Source organism: Megascapheus bottae, chromosome 17 (genome assembly GCF_031878675.1).
Source record: "Megascapheus bottae isolate mThoBot1 chromosome 17, mThoBot2.hap1, whole genome shotgun sequence".
Taxonomy (NCBI): Eukaryota; Metazoa; Chordata; class Mammalia; order Rodentia; family Geomyidae; genus Megascapheus; species Megascapheus bottae.
This window is the reverse complement of record NC_143525.1, coordinates 29,740,642-29,762,480: the sequence shown is the minus strand read 5'-3', so window position 1 is coordinate 29,762,480 and position 21,839 is coordinate 29,740,642. Positions and strand designations below refer to the sequence as shown.

The 21,839-nt window shown below is 43.8% G+C and overlaps 1 protein-coding gene across 1 annotated transcript in view; it reads right to left on the bottom strand.

The window, feature by feature from the left end:
* Positions 1–21,839, bottom strand: part of Phf12 (PHD finger protein 12) — a 51,958-nt gene that overhangs the window by 3,155 nt on the left and 26,964 nt on the right. The window contains exons 3-13 of the mRNA XM_090350564.1: positions 21,308–21,380; positions 18,215–18,608; positions 16,458–16,578; positions 11,171–11,303; positions 8,612–8,776; positions 5,917–6,075; positions 4,348–5,143; positions 2,662–2,787; positions 1,940–2,083; positions 631–729; positions 85–167 (exon numbers count right to left, since the gene is read on the bottom strand). Coding sequence (XP_090206690.1) covers positions 85–167; positions 631–729; positions 1,940–2,083; positions 2,662–2,787; positions 4,348–5,143; positions 5,917–6,075; positions 8,612–8,776; positions 11,171–11,303; positions 16,458–16,578; positions 18,215–18,608; positions 21,308–21,380 — 2,293 coding nt within the window. The remainder of the gene's footprint in view (positions 1–84; positions 168–630; positions 730–1,939; positions 2,084–2,661; positions 2,788–4,347; positions 5,144–5,916; positions 6,076–8,611; positions 8,777–11,170; positions 11,304–16,457; positions 16,579–18,214; positions 18,609–21,307; positions 21,381–21,839) is intronic.

Here is a 21,839-nt window from a genome sequence, read left to right as displayed (position 1 = left end):
AAAGGGCACCAAACAAAAACCTAGTTACCAAGAAGAGGTTTCAGGTTGGGAAAAGCTCCTTCCCACCCCATCTCCGTCCCTCACCTCATCGTAGAATATGCAGGCGTGCTTCCCGGACACGTAGTTACAGTGACCATAGTTTGTAAGGCACACATCCATGTCAGCTCCTGCAGAGTGGCAGGAGAGGAAAAGGAATGCAGAAGACTGTAAGGTGGATATGTGGGGAGGCGAGGGAGTTAGCTTCTGGGTGGGTGCTAAGAGACCTCAAGACCTTTGCTAACAGCTGTCCTTGTAGCTTATCTGGGCTGCTGCCCAGAGGAAGAGGGAGCCACTGGAGGGGATGGCTACCTCTATGAGCACATAAGGTGGGTGCTGGGCAGGTGAGAATTGTCCCTTTTCAGTGAAAGGCATGGGTCTTTCCACTGTTTCAGATACCTTCCAGCAGCAGCCAGAGTGATTATTGATGTCATATGCCACAGAGCAAATGATACACTCCAGAGAAGTACTGGATTGTCCTGATTTAATCTCTTATGTGTTGCATATCCTCTAGGTTAAACCAATTAACTCTGGAAAAAGCTGGTCTCACCCTTCTCTAGCCTAGTGCATCTCCTGGTTTCCTGGCTGGCTCACCTGTCCCGATGTAGAGGGTTCGATAGCACATGTTCACAGCTCCTCCCAACCCTAAGAGGGGGTAGAACACAGCTCGGGCCTGTACCTCCTTCCTTTGCACTACAAGACAAACACAATAGGATCATTCAGAAACTCAGAACCTGTGACCCAAACACAAACCAACAAAACCTGGATGTTTGGGTCCTGCCTGGAAGAAGTCTTAATGGATGAGTCATGTTTGCAAACTAACAACTGACACTGAACTGCTTTAGGGAGAGTCCTTCTCGCCCAACCACATTTCCAACCTTTATTTGGACATGGTCACAGGATTCAAGGGCACTAGCACTAGTACCTGGACTGCTGGAATAGCTTACCAGGGACATTCCAGGAGACCCTAAAGGGAGAACACAGAAAAACAGAAGGCATAGACCAGTGTTTCTCAAACTTTAATGTACACATGAATCACCTATGTATTTTGTTAAAACGCAGATTCTGAGATGGGTATATAGCTCAGTGGTTGACTTAATAGAAACGAAGCTCTGGATTCAATCCCCAGCCCCCAAAAAGGTGTGTGTGTGTGGGGGGTGGAGTTAGCAGATTCTGAATTAGCTGAGTGTGGGAGTTTCAGGAAATGCTGCTATTGCTACTCTGGTTACCATACTCTAAGCTCTTAAGGGCTGATACTGAGAGAAAACCAAGCAAAATTCAAGAATAGCTATCTTACCCACTATTATTCTATTTCTCTTTTTGAACTCAAGAGTCTGTCTTGGGAAACCCTTCTAGATCAATTAGAAAGCAACTGTTTAGAAAGTACCCCCTTGCCTCCCCAAGCACCAGTGTCTGCTTTGCTGTGTCTCACAGTGGACTGGTATAAAAGAATTATGGAAGACTGCTTTGAGTCTGATCAGAGAGCTGGGGCTCTCTCATCTCATTCCTGCTGAGGGAAAAAACAAAAAACAAAAAACAAAAAACTATGGTGATTTTTTTTTTTTAAATTAAGCTTATCAAAGACATACAAGATCTAAGCTACTGAGGGGCCAGGATTTGGCCTAGTGGTAGAGTGCTTGTGTAGCATGCATGAAGACCTGGGTTTTATTTCTTGGTACCACATACATGTGGCACCTGTAGTAGAGCCTAGTCTTGAGAAAGCCCAAGGACAGTGCCCAGGCCCTGAGTTCAAGCCTGAGGACTGGCAAAAAAAAAAAAAAAAAAAAAAAGACTGGCAAAAAAACCTCTAAGCTACTGAGATTCTCCATGGAAGGCAAGGTGGTCATTCGCACACCCCAGATGGAAGATCTGATGGTGGGGTGGCAGGTATATGCATGCGAACCTTCTGTGTGGTGGCCTCCGGAAGCTGCTGGATGCGTCCCAACACTGCCCAGTGAAGGTTGGACCCGGGAAGGGAAAAGCTGATGTATTCTCTGCAAGGCCAGAAACTTGATCAGCTTCTCATCCAGCATATTTATTTCAATTTCTATTAACAAAGAGAAAAAGATTAAAAAGCTGAGATGAAAATAGGATGTGGAATTTAAAGGGTAAACAGTCCAGCCAAATCATTTTGGTTCAAACAGAGTATAGAGTAGTTTAAAGAACTGGAGCTGGGCATGTAGCTTGCCATCTGCATTAAGAGAGCCCCAGTGAAGCCGGTTGGAGAGGCCTCCTGTAGTCAGGGAAAACTAATTTTGGGAGACTTGCCTGTCTATAGGGGAGCATTTAGATGTCTGATAAAGACTTGGCTTTTCTACCCATCCTTTGCATGGCAATCAAGATCTTTTGTGTTTTCCTTGACTTTGGAAACAATGCTCCTCATTTTGTTTTGCAAGTCCAGATGACTTGCCTGCAGTGACTCTTTCTCACTGGTTCATCCTTCACTGATGATTATGAATTTGTACAAATGTACAGAAGCGGGATCATAACCCTCTGTCTCATCTCCCTAACCCTCTGAAATTAGTGCCCATTTTCTTCCTTTAAAATGAGCTGAATGCTGCCCAGAGACACCACGTTCACCATAGCTGCTTGCTCGCTTGCTCGCTCACTCACTCGCTCACTCACCTCCATTGACATCCATAAATGCTCGAAGTGAATTGGTGAGGTCCACCATGGCAGTAGAGTTGGCTGGGAAAGAGGGTACGGTTAAAGCGCTTCCTATGGATAACGTGCCGGGGCTGACCTTGCCATCTGGGGATGGAGCAGGAAGACTGTTACTTACGTCGCCTGAGGGAAACCTACCGGTCCAATCCCCCACTGCTGAAACAGGTCTGGATTTCGGACCCCAGATGATGTTCCCTTCTTGATTCTCAACCCATAGGCTCTGGAACTCCTAGAGCTAAAAACGCGTGGTGAGGATGGGCAGATGGAATAATGTAACCTGGCACGTAGGAGTTTCCAGAGCACTTAATACAATTGTAACCCACTCTCTGGGCAAAGTGATGAGGTAGCTTCATTTCTGGGACTGTGACTACCTCTGCTGCCTCTACTCTTTTTTTTGGTCAGTCATGGGGCTTGAACTCAGGGTCTTGGTGCTGTTCCTGAGCTCTTCTGCTCAGGTCAGTGCTCTACCACTATAAGCCACAGTGCCACTTCTGGCTTTTAACTGGTTAACTGGAGATAAGAGTCTCACACAATTGTGATCCTCAGATTTCAGCCTCCTGAGTAGGATTATAGGTGTGAGTCAGTGGCACCCAGCTCTTGCCTTACAGATATAGCACCTGTACTTACTATGCCTGCTGAAGAATGATGGTGTGTGCAAAATCTATCCATACTAGCATAAAATACACAGGATAATAGCCCCCAAACAGGGCCAACCTGGGAGCTCCCATGCAGAGAATTCAATCACCTGGTACCCGAGACTTCTAACAGACTAGGAGGCTGGCTTCAGTGCAGATCTGGTTCAGATGCCAGGGCGAGCAACCTCAAGATCTTAAATGCTAACTGAGGAAAACTGAGAGAACAGGTCCACATTGGGTCAAACAGACTTAAAAGGACTACTCTTTGACATGTGAACTAAGGGCAAACTTCTCAGCTAGAACAATCACTTTGGATACTGTACTCTGCAGCTTTTTTTTCCCCCCCAGTTGGTCATGAGGCTTGAACTCTGGTCCTGGGCATTGTCCCTGAGCTCTTCAGCTCAAGGCTACCACCCTACTTCTTGAGCTTCAGTCCCACTTTCCATTTTTCTAATGGTTAGCCAGAGATAAGAGTCTCTCAGTCTTTAGTACCTGGGCTGGCTTTGAACCTTGATCCTCAGATCTTAGCCTCCTGAGTAGCTAGAATTACTCTGCTGCTATTCTGAAAGTGCTGCTTTTAGTTCTTCCTCAACATGGAAGGAAGTTTCTCAAACAGCTGCCTCTGAGAATCTGCATCAAGTGTTGTTGTATGGATCACAAAACACTGAGGCTGTTATCCAGAACCTCAGGCCAACCCCAATGGTTCCAGAGTATACTGCCTTCTAAAAGACAGAAAGAAAATTAGGCTTGGAAGATGGGGAGTGAGGAGACCCAGGCTGCAGTTCTAGTCCTGACACTGACTTGGTAGATCATCTTAAAGAACAATTAAGCTTTTGGTGCTCAAGCAACCGAATGTCTTTCTTTTATTATAGAAATATAGGAAGACAAATAATATAGAGATTGAAGTCATCTCAAGTATTCAAGCAGTGTAAATACTTTGGAATTCTAAGTTTTCATATACTAGAAAGAACAAAAAAATCATTCCAAATCACTGAGGCTGAGGAGCACTTACCTGATGATGGAGCTGGTGAGCAGAATCGTTGGTTGGCTCCTGTGGCCAAGATACTGTCTCCTGCTGCTTGTGGGGGAGTAAGCACCCGGGTGGCATTTGGGGGTGAGCCCAGAGGCCTTGAATCTGTCAACGGAGGTCCTATCTGTGATTGGACAGTCTTTCTTTGCAAAGTGCTGGTGTTCTCGATGCTGGCACAAGAGCTGGGAATGGAAGGGGGTAGGCTTGGGACAGAAACCAAACTCCTCTGGGGACAAGAACTGGGGCCAGTGGCATTCTCTGTCTTCACAATAATGCCGACGGTGTGGTTCTGAAGCCCCCCAGCGGCTGGTGGTGTGAGGGGCCGGGGCCAGCCTTGCCGGTGTGAGAGGCTTGGTAGGGAGGTGTTAGCGCCTGGAAGTCGCCGGGGGTCCGTGGAATCAGTGGAGCTGCTGTAGAGGTGCGGGCCATTGGCTTTCACCTCCATGTTCACTGGCCCGTTGGCAGTCCCACAAGGGACTCTCTTGGATTTTTCTGCACAAGAACTGCAGCTTATGTCCTCTAGGGCTGAGGGCTGGTGGGGTGGAGAGCAGCTCAGGGAATTCTGAGTGTTAATCCCTGAGGGGCAGGACAAGGGGTAGTGGGAAGGTGTAGGTGCCTTGTCAGCAGTTTGCAGGGAGGTGGTGATTGAGCTGTCAGTCATAATAACAGGCTTAATATCAGCCTTCTCTGTCTGTTCAGAGTCCCAATGCGAAGGCATCTGCTTAGCAGATAAATGTTTCAATATGCTGCACTGGAGCGCAACAACACTACAGAGCCACTGCAATGGAAGGAGAGGAGAGGAGAGGAGGGTGAGAGGCCTGGGAGGCGCTGGTCCATCCTGCCACTGCGGCCATGGCTACAGCAGAGCAAACAAGCACTGTTTCCAATGTCCCATCGTGAATGACCAGAAAGGGTAGGCTTGACTCCTGGTAGGATTCCATTTCTCTTTCCAAGCAAAACTTGTTGATATACTCAGCAGGCAACACCATGGTCAGAAGAGATTGGGATTCCCATTTTGGCTCTGCCATAAGGCTCACCTTGTGACCAATATTCAGCAGGTATCCCAGCACCTGTTTTGTGTACAACACTATCACCTAACCTTTCTAGGGCTCTCTCTAACTCAACTCATGCATTCATTATGGCTCTCCCTTACTGGTTTTTCTCCCCGCCCTCCTCTCTTTTGGGATAAGGTCTTACTATATAGCCCAGTTGGCCTTAAATTCTCAATCCTCCTGTTTTAGCCTACTTACTGACTGATGGGATTATAGGTGTACAAATACCTGGCCAGGTCTACTCTCTTCCTACAATATAGATCTGCCCGGCTTGCAGCACTGGAGGACCAATGGAGAGGAGCAGCCTGGTCAACTGTTGTTCTCTTACTTGTCTTTGGGATCTGAGCCAGAGATTTTCTGTGGAATACTCAACTCTTGAGGGGTTAGGGTGAGAATGGGGTGGAGATGGAAGTAACAGACACAGAGGCTGCTTCCAATAAAAGATCTGGTGAGATGGCTGGAAGTTTGGGTTCAGAATCCCAGCTTTGCCTTCACTCACCTCTTGCTGCTCTGCTTGGGTGGCTAAGTGCTCAGAGTTCAAAAGGTGTGTCTGTGATTCCTCAGGGATCCCATTGCAGATCAGCTCCCCATCCCGAATGGCCGCAGGTGCAATGAGAGGAGGTGGAAACTGATACTGAGATTTGATAGCATCAGGAACCTGTTCAGAATAGAAGGAAGAAGGAAAGAGAGATAGTACCAATATGCCCAAGTGATTCTTTCTTGGTATAATGCGGTGTGGCACCTTGGGGCTACTAAGGACAAAGAAGCTTAGGGTGCTGCAACTGTTCTGCAACCCCTTTGATACGGCAGCATACTGGTCTAAAAAGATACAACAATAGAAACAGACGGCATGGTCCTCACATTTTTTCATCTATGTCCAAGGCCTGCAGAACCCAGAAATCACTGTATGCTGCTTTGTTTTAACTATGTAAGACTGATAATGGACAATGTTTGTGTGGTATTTTACGTTCCTATTACCCAGTGTCCGATTTTTGAAATGGGTGAGTAGTATCTAATAAGTGAAAAAGTTAAATGAGGTCACATTCTTAATGGAAATGCTCAGCATGAGGAACAATGCTAGTTTTTATCATATATTCATTTATGACTTAAGAAACAATTAGACATCTTTGTTGCACAAAGATAGAAGTCTCACTCTGACTCACATCATGTAAGAATGAAAACTACACAGAAGCAAACACTCATACATTCAACCTACATTTATTGAGTACCTCTTAAACCTAGAACTGTTCCAAGCCCGAGAGACAAATAAAATTAAAGCCTTGCCCACAAGGAGCTCACAATCGAGGTACTGTGTGTATGCGAACAGAGATATTCTACAGTTTTGTTTTTTTTTTTCCTGGCCAGCCCTATGGCTTGAACTTAGGGCCTTGGCACTGTCTTTGAGCTTTCTCAAGGCTAACACTCTATCACTGGAGCCACAGCATCAGGTCTGGCTTTTCTGTGTATGTGGTACCAAGGAATTAAAACCAGAGCTTGGGGCATGCTAGGCAAGCACTCTACTACTAGGCCACACACCAGGTCCACATGGGTATGTTTAAGGCACACACACACACACACACACACACACACACACACACACTTGTGCACACATGTAGACATCACACTACTCTGTGCAGGAATAGTGCTTATTTTAGTAGGATAGGAACCTGAGATTGGGGAGATTTTGAATTGGAAGTTGAAAAGGAACTTATAAGCAGATAAAGGGAAAATAAGAGGAGCTGAAAATGGCTTCAGAATCTTGGCTAGAGACCATGTGTTACTAACTGAAATAAGAACTGAGTACAGTGGACTTAGAGGCAGAAGACTTTTGGTCTTGGTCAGGTTGAGTGTGGGGTTTCTATGGGTTGGGCAGGATATTTACTTGGATATGCGGAGAAAGGGAAGGAATATGGAGTTTGGAGTTATCACCTAGTAGTACCATGGGCTTTCTAAGACACCCAGCAATGGGAAAAAGAGAAGGGAGTTAGTTGTAGGCTGCCTCTTGGGAAACAGTGAAAAAGTAGACAGGGAAGAAACCCCTAATGCCAGTATCAAGTTTTTGGCAGATTTTACCTGTATACCTATAATCAAAGATGAAGACACTGTCCTATGGCACTGCACTCCTCACTGCACTCTTGACTGTCTAAGAACAAAATGCCCTTCAGGCCGTTCAATAACCTTGATTTTCTTCAACAAATAAAGGAATATTTATAAAGATTGGGGAGAACGATACAATGATACGGTTCATTCAAGCCTCCTGACCTCTTTATTTCCTCAGTTAGGCTCTCTTCCAAATTACATGGTGGATTAGTTTGGATTACTTTTAGAACCATGAAACTGACATATGACAGATGTCACCTCTAGTATCCCAGTCTAATGGAAAACATCTTAATGTTAGAAAACTGTGTTTCCACTGAAACATAAATATTTACCCAGTTAAGAGTTTGTTATACAATTTCCAATAGTATCTTGCTAGCTGACACCCACTGGAGGTGTTGAGAATAGTGTGATTAGGTTTAAAGTGTGGTTGCCACCAAGTGGCCATATTTGAGAACTGCTGGTTCCTATAGATATATATGGCTTGCTGTGCTTTCCAGAGAGATCAAGTTTATTGATGAGCATAAAGTGTCAACAAAACCTCTAGATTAACTGTAAGAGGTGACTGAATGCTTTATGAGAAGCACCAGATGCTTTTGAACAAAGGAAATCTTTGTCTCATCCTCTGTGGACACGGTTAGCAATTGTCAAGTACAAAGAGATGCTAGGTATTGTTATAATACTACTGTACAGTTTGAAGCCCTGGTGCTAACACATTAATACCAGCCTGGAAATAAAGATTGATAACTTGTTAATATATTTTTCTCTTAAAAGTTCCTCAAGCTGGGAACAGCTCCTCATTTTTCACATGGTTTGATCTGTTTATTCACTTGTGCCTTCATCTTACCAGATGGCACAGACAGGGACCATCACAGGATGCAGTCTACTAGAACTTGTTCCAGTCTACAAGAACTTGTTTCTTACACTCCTAACACTTGTTCTCAAACATAAGATCATATTCATCACTTCCTAAGACACAAAGAACAAACTTCTGGAGTTTTAGCCTTCCTACATGTAAAACTGGGACAATGAATTTCTGTCTGTTCCATGAAGGCAACAAGAGTCTACCATCTTGCCTGCACTGGGTTATGACTTACCTTCAAGCTTCTTCTTTTGACAGACTGGAGCACACGACGGTTAGGAGGATGCTTCTTGTGGATTCGTTTTAAGAAGTCCACTTTGACAACATGTTGTGAAATGGTGTCTTGGAAACGATCAAACACCTGGCACCGATTGCTCAGAGTCATATTCTTCTGGTTCAGCTAGGTGTAAAGCAGAAAGAATCATGTGGTCAGGTGCCCTCTTCAGCTAACTCCATGTTCTGGGTTTTAAAACCCAGAAACTCTAAACTATACAAGGGAATTTCTTCATTGAGACAGGATTTCAACATTCCTTGCAACGGGTGAAGGAACACAGATGATACGATACGCTACTCTTAGCCCCACCACTGGAGAAGAGTTAGTCCCTAAATTCTCAGGGATTTTTCTGCTCAAACGGACTTCAAACCAGGACTTTCATATTTCAGGCTTCTTATTAGTGAGGATTATGGGCCCAGTGCCCACCAAGTATACTCATACTCCCCAGTGAGGCTTAAAGAAGCTATCAATTAGGGAATTTGCTAAGAAGTGTCATTCAGAATTCCTTCAGATTTCTACCTGATCATTTTTTACTTCAGCTTAGAGTACTGTCACATGACCTCCCAGCACTACATATTTTAGAGGATGTTACAGGCCTCAGTTCTCCAGAGACCCAACTCCCTTTCCAGAAAAGGACTTTCTCATAGGCCGAAGACTATGTCCTACATAGGAGCTGTGCTTCTAGATGGGTCAGAATATTGTGTGTCCTGTCTGATTCCTGCTTCTAGGGCACTAAGGCACTTTAGAAACCCACATCTTCCTACATGGAGAACTATGGCCTCCTGTTAGAATAGTGGTTTACAGAAAGCAAAGAGACAAGGAAAATCTTTTCCCCCTTCCTCTGGATACTTTGGCTCAAAGCAAAAGGTCTACTCCAGCAGTTTTTCTTCTTTTTTTTTTGGTTGGTTGTGGGACTTGAACTCTGGGCCTGGGCACTGTTCCTGAGCTCTTCAGCTCAAGGCTACTGTCCTACTACTTGAGCCACAGCACCACTTTGTTTTCTGGTGGTTAACTGGAGATAAGAGTTTGATGGACTTTTGTGCCTGGGCTGGCTTTGAACCTCGATCCTCAGATCTCAGCCTCCTGAGTAGCTAGGATTATAGGTATGAGCCACCATGCCCAGCAGCTTCTTATTTTTATTTGTATTTAGTTCTTATTTTTGCCAGTCCTGGGCTTGAGCTCAGGGCCTGAGCACTGTCCTTGGACTTTCTCAAGGCTAGAACTCTACCACTTGAGCCTCAGCACCACTTCTGTCTTTTTCTACTTATGTGGTACCAAGGAACTGAACCTGGGTCTTCGTGCATGCGAGGCAAGCACTTTAACCACTAGGCCAAACTCCCGGCCCTAGTTCTTATTTTTTGGTCAGTCATGGGGCTTGAACTCAGGATCTTGGTTCTGTTCCTGTGCTTTTTTCACTCAAGGACACTAGTGCTCTACCACTCTGAGCCACAACACCACTTCTGGTTTCTGATGGTCAACTGGAGCAAAGAGGAGACTTATAGACCTTACTGCATGGCTTGGCTTTGAACCAATATCCTCAAAACCCAGCCTCTTTAAGTAGCTAGGATTACAGAAGTGAGACACTAGCACCTGGCAACCCCATCCTCACTTTTTTCATTTTATGGGGAAGGAGGGGCGGGAGAGGGGGTGTGTCACTCATGGGGCTGGAACTCAGGGCCTGGGTGCTATCCCTGAGCTTTTTCTGCTCAAGACTAGTGCTCTACTACCTTGAGCCACAGCTCCATTCCTTTTCTTTTTCTTCCTTTTTTTTTTTTTGGCAGCGGGGGGCTGGGGGGTGTGTCCTTGGGCTCTACCACTTGAGCCATAGCACCACTTCTGTCATTTTCTATGTATGTGGTACCCAGGAATCGAATCTTGGTCCTTACGCATGCTAGGAAAGCACTCTACCACTAGGCCAAACTCCCAGCCTGTCTGCCTGTCTCCTACATTTTCTGATGGGGACCGTGTGTACGTGTACTGGTACTGGTGTGTTTAAACTTAGGGTCTTATGCTCTTTGGTTTTTACCCTCAAGGCTAGGGTCACACTAGTTCATTCATTCATTCAATAACTTACTTATTCAATACCTATTAAAATAACTATAGAGACAAACAGTACAAAAAAGGTCAAGTGTGGTGGTCCATGTCTATAATCCAGCAATTGTGAGACAAAAGCAGGAGGATCTTGAACCTAACTTACTGCCTAAGACATACATATTCCAGAAAGGCAACCATTTGTTTCTCTAAAGTTGGGACTGAATCCCTTTAGGGTTGTAACATCAATTGCTTAATTCAAACGACTATGCACTAGTGGGTTAAATCTGTGTGTGGGAATAAAACAAGGCACTATAGGAAAAGACAAAATGCACAGCCGAGGCATGTCAAAATAGAATTAAGTAGAATAGTCCGCATGAAACCAGAATCTGTAAGATCAGAGTGAACTTTGGCAAAAAGCTGACCTGATCAGTCCATCCACACCTCAGCTGTGCCTGTTGAGGACTGATCAGATGCTGCTATGCTTACCACCACATGTTCAATGTGATTTGGACACATCCACCTGCCCAGAGGCATGGCAGTGAGCGGTGGCTCGAGGCAGTCCATGTGAAACAGGAGCGGGCAATAGTCACACTGGATGAGAGGGGCCACTCGGCAACTCCTGTGTAAAAACAAAGTAGAACAAATTATACATACATGCATGTATGTATGCATACATACGTGTACACACACACAGGTGTGGGGGGCACTGTGGTACAGGGAGGGTTGGTCATGGGGCTTGAATTCAGCCCGAGCACTATCTTTGTGCCTTTTCACCCAAGGCTACTTTCTACTACTTTGAGTCACAGTTCTACTTCTGGTTTTCTAGTGGTTTAATTGGAGATAAGAGTCTCACAGACGTTCCTGCCCCAGCTAATTCTGAACTGTGATTCTTAGGTCTCTTGAGTGGCTAGGATCACAGGTATGAGCCACCAGTATTTATTAACAAAATATATTTTAAAAAATTCTCTGTGTGTCTGTGTGGGTGGTGCTGGTGTTTGACTCAGGGCCTGTGCTTGCTAGATAAACAAGTCTACCATTTATTTAGCTCCCTCCCCTATATAAATATAATTGAGCACACATGTGTGCGTGCGTGTACATGTAATTTGTGGCAAGATATGGCAAGAGACCTGCATTGCACTGTAGAACAGTAACTCCTGCTTAATCTTAACAATATTCTTCTACATATCCTTCCCACAATGGTTTAGTTACATTCCTGATGGATGAATTAAGGAGGTATTACTTTCACTTTTAAAAGGAATGTGTCTTGTGGGGATGTGACCATTCATTTAGACAATACTTAAAGTGGCTGTCAGAACAAGAGTGATCAATGAGCAATACTTACTGGAGGAGGACAGCCAGCTCCACTCTGACATCTATTCCTTAAGAGAACAACTACCTTAATAAAAAAAATCCACTAGCAACCTTTAATTACTGCTTGGCAGAACTAACTACTCCAAAGGATGTAGAAAAATGACCTTATCCAGGTGTGGTGGCTCACACCTGTAATCCTAGCTACTCAGGAGACTAAGATCTGAAGATCAAGGTTCAAAGCCAGCCCTGGTACAAAAGAACCCGAGACTCTTCTCTCCAATTAACCACTAGGAAATGGGAAGTGGGGCTTGACTCAAGGGTAGGGCGGTAGCTTTGGGCTGAAGAGCTCAGGGACAATGCCCAGGTCTAGAGGTAGAGCAGTAGCCTTGAGCTGAAGAGCTCAGGGATAGCACCCAGGCCAAGTTCAAGCCCCATAACCCACAAAAGAAGAAAAAAAGAAAGAGGGGAAGAAAGAAAGAAAGAAAAAGAAAGAAAGAAAAGAAGAAAGATGTTACAGCTGGGCGCCTGGTGGCTCACGCCAGTAATCTAGCTACTCAGGTGGCAGAGATCTGAGGATCACAATTTAAAGCCAGCTGAGGCAAAACAAGCCGGGAGACTCATCTCCAATTAACCACTAGAAAACAGGAAGTGGGGCTGTGGCTCAAGGGTAGGGTGGTAGCCTTGAGCTAAAGAGCTCAGGGACAGCACCCAGACCAGAGTTCAAGCCCCATGACACTCCTCCCCCCCAAAGAAAAGAATAAAAAAAGAAAAATGATTTTAGAATGCACTCATGTAAGGAGGGGCCTTAAGCAAAATGCCCCCCCCCCCCTTTTTGCCAGGGTCTGGGCACTATTCACGAGCTTCAGCATTCTTACCACGTGAGCCACAGTGCCACTTCTGGCTTTTTCTATGTACATGGTACTGGGGAATCAAACCCAGGGCCTCATGCATGCTAGTCAAGCACTCTACCCCTAAGCCACATTCCCAGCTCCAAATATAATTCAATTCTCTCTGTATGTGTCTTGGGGCTTGAATTCAGGACCTGTGTTCTCTGAGCCTTTTTGCTCAAGGCTAGTGCTCTACCACTTGAACCACAGCTCTACTTCCAGCCTTTTGGAGAGTCTTACATACTTTCCTGCCCAGGCTGGATCTTCATCATACTTCAGAATTACAGGTGCGAGCCTCTGATGCTTCGCTCTAAATATAATTTGTAATCACAATATTCTTTTTTTTTTTTGGTGGGTCTTGGGGCTTGAACTCTGGGACTGGGAGCTGTCCCTGAGCTTTTCAGCTTGACTATTGCCCTACCCCTTGAGCTATAACTTCCCATTTTCTAGTGGTTAATTGGAGAGAAGAATCTCATGCTCTTTAGTGCCTGGGCTGGCTTTGAACCTTGATCCTCAGATCTCAGTCTCCTGAATAGCTAAGATTACAGCAGGTGTGAGCCAGGGCGGCTGCTTTTTTTTTTGGCCAGTCCTGGGCTTGAGCTCAGGGCCTGAGCACTGTCTTGAGCTTTCTCAAGGCTAGAGTCTACCATTTGAGTCTCAGCACCACTTCTGGCTTTTTTTTTCTATGTATGTGGTACCCAGGAATTGAACCCAGGTCTTCATGCATGCTAGGCAAGCACTCTACCACTAGGCCAAATTCCCCGCCCCTGCTTCTTTTTAAAAAATCCGTCCTGGGGCTTGAACTTGGCCTGAGCACTGTCCCCGAGCTGCTTCTGCTCAAGGCTAGCACTCTACCACTTGAACCATTGCACCACATCTGGCATTCCCAGCCCAATCACAATATATAGATAGGTAGATATAGATAGGTAGATTTTTTTTGGTTGCTGGTGGGGCTTGAACTCTGGGCCTGGGCACTATCCCTGAGCTCTTCTGCTCAAGGCTACCTACCAATCCACCCCACAATCACAATACTCTTAAGATCCCTCAGATACACTGGATCCAGTTTGTCTTCATTTCTTTTTTGGGGGGGTAGGGGGTGGGTACCAGTACAAGAGCTTGAACTCAGGGCTTCACCATCTTATGTAAGTCTTTTCACTCAAGGCTGGCATTCTAGCTCTAGTTTTAACTCTGTGCTGGTTAACTGGAGATAGGTATCTTGGGAGTTTTTCTGCCTGGGCTGGTTTTGGAGCTCAGATCTCAGCTTCCTGAATAGCTAGGATTAAAGGCTTGAGTTACTGGTGGCAGCTCTCGGCTGAGTTTTAATGTATTATTCTCTAGTTTCCTTAAGTTTTTGCTGTGTAGAGATTTTTTTTGGGGGGTGGTACTAGGATTTGAACTCAGGGTTTTACAGTTTCATACTTGTTGGGCAGTATCATTTGAGCCATTCCTCTAGCCCTTTTAGTTTTGGTTTATTTATTTATTTATTTATTTTTGCCAGTCCTGGGCTTGAGCTCAGGGCCTGAGCACTGTCCTTGGACTTTCTCAAGACTAGAGCTCTACCACTTGAGCCTTAGCACCACTTTTGACTTTTTCTAAGTATGTGGTACCGAGGAATCGAAGCCGGGTCTTTGTGCATGCTAGGAAAGCACTCTATGACTAGGCCAAACTCCCAGTCCCAGTTTTGGTTATTTTTGTTCTGGATGGCAATCCTGTATTTCTCACCATAGCTAACATGTGTGTATTAACCCAGCCTTTTCTTTTGAGATGAGATTTTACTTTTTTTTTTGGGGGGGGAGGGGGGCGGTCTAGGCTGGCCTCAAGCCAAGATCTTTTTTTTTCTTTTTTTTTTTTTTTGCCAGTCCTGGGCTTGAGCTCAGGGCCTGAGCACTGTCCTTGGACTTTCTCAAGGCTAGAGCTCTACCACCTGAGCCTCAGCACCACTTCCGGCTTTTTTTTTCTATGTATGTGGTGCCAGGAATCGAACCCGGGTCTTCATGCATGCTAGGCAAGCACTTTAACCACTAGGCCAAACTCCCGGCCCAAGATCTTTTTTTTCAATGTCAGACTTCCACGTAGCTGCGACAATGGGCACATATCTAGCAACTGGTTGAGATGGTAGTCTCAACTATTTTTTGCACGGGCTGGTGTCAAACCACTATCTTCCCAATGTCTGCCTCCTGAGTAGCTAGGGATAGAATTACAGGAATTTCAGGCATGAGCCATTGGCTCCTGGTGGAACTTTTTTTTTTGGTACCAGAGTGTGATCTTAGGGTCTCATATTTGCTCAACTTGCTTGCTTTTGACACTACCACTAGAATCATACCTCCTATCTTTGCCTTTTGCTCATTATTTTGGAAATGGCATCTTATAGACTTTCTGCTTGGGATAGCTTTAAAGCACATACTCCTCTAGATCTCAGCCTCTTGTATAATTAGAATTGTAAGTGTGAGTAATTGGCACCTGGCTGTTTTGTTGATTTGTTTTGAAAAATTGCTCCGGAGCTTGAATTTTGGGCCTAGGCACTACACTGAGCTTCTTTTAACTACTTGAGCCCCACAGTTCTACTTCTGGCTTTTTTGGTGGTTAGCGGAAGATAAGCATCTTCTTGACTTCCTTGTCCAGGTTAGCTTTGAACCTTGATCCTAAGATATCAGCCCCCCTCTAAGTAGCCAGGATTACAGATTTGAGTCACTGTGCTTAGTGGTAATGTTTTATTACTCTTCTATTTACTCCTGCTATTCATCTCTGACCACAAAATATATTCCTAATAAACTCAAGAAAACAATTCCAGCTTCAGTAATTCAAGCAGCTGATCCTTGTCCTATTTGAAGGAAATCAATGTTCCAGGGAAGATAAAATTAGGGTAGTCCAGGGGCTTTTGGAAGTCATTTGGTCCAATGTACCAATGTACACTAGCTATCACAGACACTTGTACCACTACTTGTAGACATCTTTTGGTATTGAAAAATACCTTGTCTTTTTCAGGACTTATGTTACTGCTGGCAAGAATTCTTACTTCCAGCTTTAAGGCCTCATGCTAATGCTTCTTATTCCAGTCTATTAACACAATTAACAGGACTTGAACTTACTCAGATTTTTTTTTTTGGGTGCCAGTCCTGGGCCTTGAACTTAGGACTTGAGCACAGTCCTTGGGTTTTCTGTTTTCTCAAGGCTAGAGCTCTCCAACTTGAGTCATGGCACCACTTTTGTATTCATGTGGTACCAAGGAATTGAACCTAGTCCTTCAAGCTAGGCAAGCACTCTACCACTACGCCAAACTCCTGGCCCTCAGATTCCCCCTCAACCCCCCAGTCCTGGGGCTTGAACTCAAAGCCTGGGCACTGTCCCTGAGTTTCTTTTGCTCAATGCTAGCACTTTACCAGCCCTCACCATGGTTCTTCAAGGAATTGTTAACACAAGAGTTTTGGATCCATTAGTCAGTCTCTTTGTATTCATACTATCAGAATATGCACTTTCCAATTTAATACACATGGTTTGGAAGTGGTAATGAATGAAAGAAAATGTATCATTTGCTGAATATAGATAGAAGAGTCCCTCTGTAGAGAAAAAAATACCTGTTACACGTGAAGCAGACTTTGACCGGTAAGGGAACCAGACCATTGTGATCTAACTCGTGCTGTGTCTTCTTAACATTTTTCCCTGTGGTTTCCTCCTTTCTTCTTCTCTTGCTAGAACCTAGAAAAGAGATTGGTGGTGCTGAACTGTCCCTGGCTTCAGAGTTTCTTGCCTGGAATACGGAAATAACATACGTGAAAGGAACAGATCTTAGCAAGAACATGTGCCATGGCCCAGAGATGGATCCTTTCGGAGGCCTGCAGGGCTGATAGCAAGTGAGAAAAAAAAAGAATAGGAAAAAGGAAAAAAAAAAAGGCAGACTTTGAGATAAGTGATAATCAGGAGCATAAATTACCTATTTTGTGGTAGAAACATCACATGTTTACAACCATGAAGTGATAAGAAGCCTAGGTTAAATCCTGAAAATGTAAGAAATATAAATGCCCAAGCCAAAGGGTCAAGGATTATTCTGTGGAGGTAGCTGAGGAAAAGACTGCTTTTACCACATTTTAACAGAAATTGGAAAAGCCTTGATTTCATATGTACCTTTTTAGGCTTTCAATTTTTTTTTCTTTCTTTCTTTTTCCTGTCCTGGTACCACGGCTTGAACTCTTGTTCAGCATTTTTTGTTCACAGCTGATACTCTACCACTTAACCCACACTCTATCTAGTATTACTACTGACGATTCTACCCATGCTGGCTTCAAACCACAGTCCTCAGCTCTCAGCCTTCTGTATGGCCGGATTTTAGGCATTAGCCACCATGACCCAGCTCCAGTTTTGCTTTCAAGAACCTTTATGTACCAAATAGAGCCATGACTTTTTTTTTTAAGGACAATTTGATGATATCTACCAATAATAACTCTACCCAGAAATTCTATTAGGAATTATCTTACATATATTCCCATACATCTACAAGTATATACAATGATGTATTTACAGAGTTATTTGCTGAAGTACTACATCAATAACAAAAAAAACAGGAACAACTTCAATGTCAAACCTGTACAATGGACTACTATGGAACCCAAACAAAAACAAAACTCGGAGTAAATTCTATAATACGTTAAGATCTCTAGAATATATTGAAGTTAAAAAAAGTATAGAACAGTATAGCTAGTATGTTGTTTAAGGGAAAATACAAGTATATTTCTGTATTTGCTTATACATGCACAGAAAACTCTAGGATCCATATCTGTGAAAGGTATGAAGGGAGACACGGGAGCAGAAGAGAAAATTTTAACTTGTAAGCCTTTGTATTATACCCCCCCCCCAGTGAAAAAAACACATGGCCTTGTCAATCACATGCCAGGTAAGTACTTTACAACTGAGCTACTCCTATGTATTCAGCTGTAACTATTAATTTAAAAATGAGACAGGGTCATGTTATGTAGCTTACGACTAGTCTTGAGCTTTTCAATCCTGTATTTTAGTGAGATTACAGGTATACACTACTACATTAGGCTTATATTTTAAGTTTTTGAACCCCATGAATGTAGTGCCTATTTTTTTTTAAAAAAGGAGATAGTATTGGGAAGGGGAGGAAAGCAGTTAGATTCAGCAAATCAAGTTAAATTGAGTGCCTATTACAATAGCTAAAACCTTCAAAGACCTCTACAGTCAGAAGCAGAAATGGGGAGGTAAGACAATGGCTACAAAGTCAAGTTATTCTGCACGCAACACTGTTCTTTTGCTAGAAAATAATCCCCTGGGGAAGCTGGGATGGGAGAGGAGATATGATGATGGTGTAGCTAACCTGGTAGTGCAGTGGTACAAGTCAGTTCATTGGGCAACTGAAATTGTGTGGGGTTCCGCTCCATGGCGGCAGCAATCAGCAGCTCAAAAGGCCGCCTCAGCTGGGGCTGCACATAGTCCGGCTCTGCTGCTACTGGCTCCTCGTCCACGTCAATGATGTCCTCATCAACATCATTCTGCTCAGAGGTGGGGGTTTCGGTGCTGGCATTGGATGTGGGGGTGCCAGGCCGGCTGGCTCTCCTTTCCAGGATCCGGGCATGGGCAATGGCCTTGAGTTCAGTTTTGCTAGCTGATCTGTCCAACAAGTCACTGTCACTGCTTGGGGATGTAGTCCGTTTGCCAGATTTGTCCACCAGTCCATTAACATGACCCAGCTCCTTTTTCTGCTCTCGTTTCTGTGCAAATGAATAGGTGGGTCCATCATGAAAAGTACCACAAAACAGTGAGAGATGGGTGTACAATGTCCTGCTAGATAGATCACTAACCAAAAATCACAAAAACCTCTTCCATAAAGGGTATCAAGGTTTGAGAAGTAATTTACCCTCTATCTGACGAATGTAACTGTAACCCCTTTGTACTTTATCCTGACAATAAAATATAATTAAAAAAAAAAATCTCTACCATATCCCAGAATCATCTACCTAGGGACTATTAAAGCTGATATAACTGTAAGACAAAGGTGGAAAAACTATTACAGTAGGGAATCAAAACATGTAAAGTGAGGGCCGGGAGTTTGGCCTAGTGGTTAAAGTGCTTGCCTAGCATGCATGAAGACCCGGGTTCGATTCCTTGGTACCACATACACAGAAAAAAGCCCGAAGTGGTGCTGAGGCTCTAGTGGTAGAGCTCTAGCCTTGAGAAAGTCCAAGGACATTGCTCAGGCCCTGAGCTCAAGCCCAGGACTGGCAAAAAACAAAAACAAAAACAAAAAACAAACATGTAAAGTGAGAAACAATTATACAAATGCTATATCATTAACTCTAACTAATGATAGAAGATCTAGGCTACAGATAAAAGGCACATAGAAAAAATTTAGTGAAAATAGCAAAATGAGATTGACTTGAAGCATCCTGATCTTTTGAATGGATTTAAAAACTATGCTCAAAATAGGGGCTGGGAGTTCGGCCTAGTGGTAGAGTGCTTGCCTAGCATGCACGAAGACCCGGGTTCAATTCCTTCGTACCACATACATAGAAAAAGCCAGAAGTGGTACTGTGGCTCAAGTGGTAGAGCTCTAGCCTTGAGAAAGCCCAAGGACGGTGCTCAGACCCTGAATCAAACTCCCAGGACTGGCAAAAACAAACAAACGCAAACAACAACAACAAACTATGCTCAAAATAAAAGTTTACAAAAGCAAAGATGAAAGGTAAAATAGGCCAGAAGATCTACTACTTTTTTCAGGGTGTTGCTGTGGAAGGCAACTGTATTACAAGCATAGTGTCTAAGAATTATGGTTTCTAGTGTTTCCATTTTACCTAGAACTCTGAAAGTAACATTTCTTAAAAAGTAAGAAACAGAAAAAGCTGAAGTATACTCAGTAGGACTACAAAGACTGATAATAGATTTTCCTCCACAAAGCCAAAGAGAGGTGAATAAGGGAAGGTGTAACACTGGTTCCAGTCAGGAGATACGGGATCTTGTCCCAGTTCTGCCAATATTTTCTGCCTTGGGTGACTTGGGCTGATGGTCAGAAATTTCTCTACGTATAAAATGATACCAGTAAAATCTTTCTCTGATGAATATACAGTAGAGATAAAGTGTGTCTGACATACAAAAAGATTGCTTTTAGCTGGGACCTGAACATAAGAAGAGCCTGAGAATGAGATAGAATTTGCTTCGATTCCTTGGAGTCTTTGAGAGTTATTCTTCATTTCATCTTGGTTTCTTCTTTTCTAAAATGGAGATCTAATACTAATATAATGTTAATTCATTTTCTCCACCATCCTTCTCCTCCGCTGCTCCTAACCCTTTTAGGCCCAGCTTCTTTTTATGACAAGTTTCTGAAAGGCCTCTTGTATAGCAGGTCTATTTCTATTTTAACCAAACTTGGGATGCACAGGAAAGGATCTTAGAGCACAGGCTATGGATTAGCCCAGTTTATGGACTTTAGAGGAAATGGAACTACAGCTGTGGTTTGGTGGTTGGCTTGGCTCTGGTTTGCTTTTTAACGGGAAACCTTGGACCTATGTCGGAAAAATAATGTCTGCCAAATTGTTTACCTTCTTTTTAAAGGCCTCAAACTGTTATACACCCTAAACCACAATCTCTGAGTCATCTCCTCATCCTGTTTCTGCAATCAAGGAAGTCATCATTCATTGTGACATCATGTTCAAGGGCCAGGAAAACAGCAATGATGTCAAAATAAAGTTGCCCAGTGTAGTGTGTGTGTGCGCGCGCGCGCGCGCGCGCGTGTGTGTGTGTGTATGCTCATGCGCGCATACAGCAATGTATAGTTTCATAATTCATGAACAAATTTGATTCCTTAGCCTATAATTTAGAACTTGGGAAACATAAAACATAACCCGGGTAGAAACACACTTACTTCCTTTTTGATAAGAGAATTTAGTTCTGGCTCACCACAAAAATGCTCAGAGCCGGAAATAATGAACCATGTTTATAATTCAGCCAGTGCTGAATTTATCAAAGCTAAGGGAAAAGGAGCTAAAGAGATTAGCCAGCTGAGGTACAAATGGATTAAAAATTCTATCCACTAATACAACTGGTCAAACCTCTGGAGACCAGTGACTTATTGGCTTCTGGGTAAGAAAAAAAAAAATCATTCTTTCGAGCCATAACGCTGCCACAGTCAGGCCATTTACTACAAGGTCAGTAAGATCAGACTACTCCTGTCACTAGTGACTAGACATGGCTCGATAAATGAACACACCTCTTCTGCCCTCTTCAGTAGCCCATGTTTGGATTTTTAGGCCCTACTGGATTCCAAACAGTCACCATTGGGAGAGTAGGGTGATTCCAGGGCTGGAAAAGACAAGAAGGGATAAAAATGCCTCAGGGCCAGGCCATCTTAGCTCTAGAGTATCACTACTCAAGATATAGCATCCTGAGCAAAGCCTTCAGAAAGCAGCATTATTACCTTTCGGCGAACAGTGCACCGGTGACACATCCACTCCCCAGGAGGCAACATCTCTTCACTCAATGGAGGGTTACTGTGGGGAAAAGACAAGGGCAAGACTAAGTAACTAACCCGTGGATGCAGCAGGAAAAGGTCTGGGGTTTAGATAAGTCTGGTATAAGCTGCATGTCCCTAACCTATTTTAGTTGCTAGAAACTATTGCAGCACTGCTAGAGTTCTGTCATCCTTCAAAATGCCTACTCAAGGCATGGTAGCCATGGGTAATCCCAGTACTTGGGAGGCTGAGGCAGGAGTATCCTGAATTTGAAGCCAGATTGGGTTACAAAGCAAGACTCTACCTAAAAAAGAAGATAATAAAACAAGCACTTAGAAAAAAGCTTACTCAGCAACAATTAAAATCCCAAGGAATTTTTTTCATTCATTCTCACAGTTCAAAGGAAGCCAAATCTATAACTGAGCTTATAGGAAAAGGTATGAAGAATTAGTTTGAGCTGTGGTGGCTCACACCTGTAATCCTAGCTACTTAGGAAAC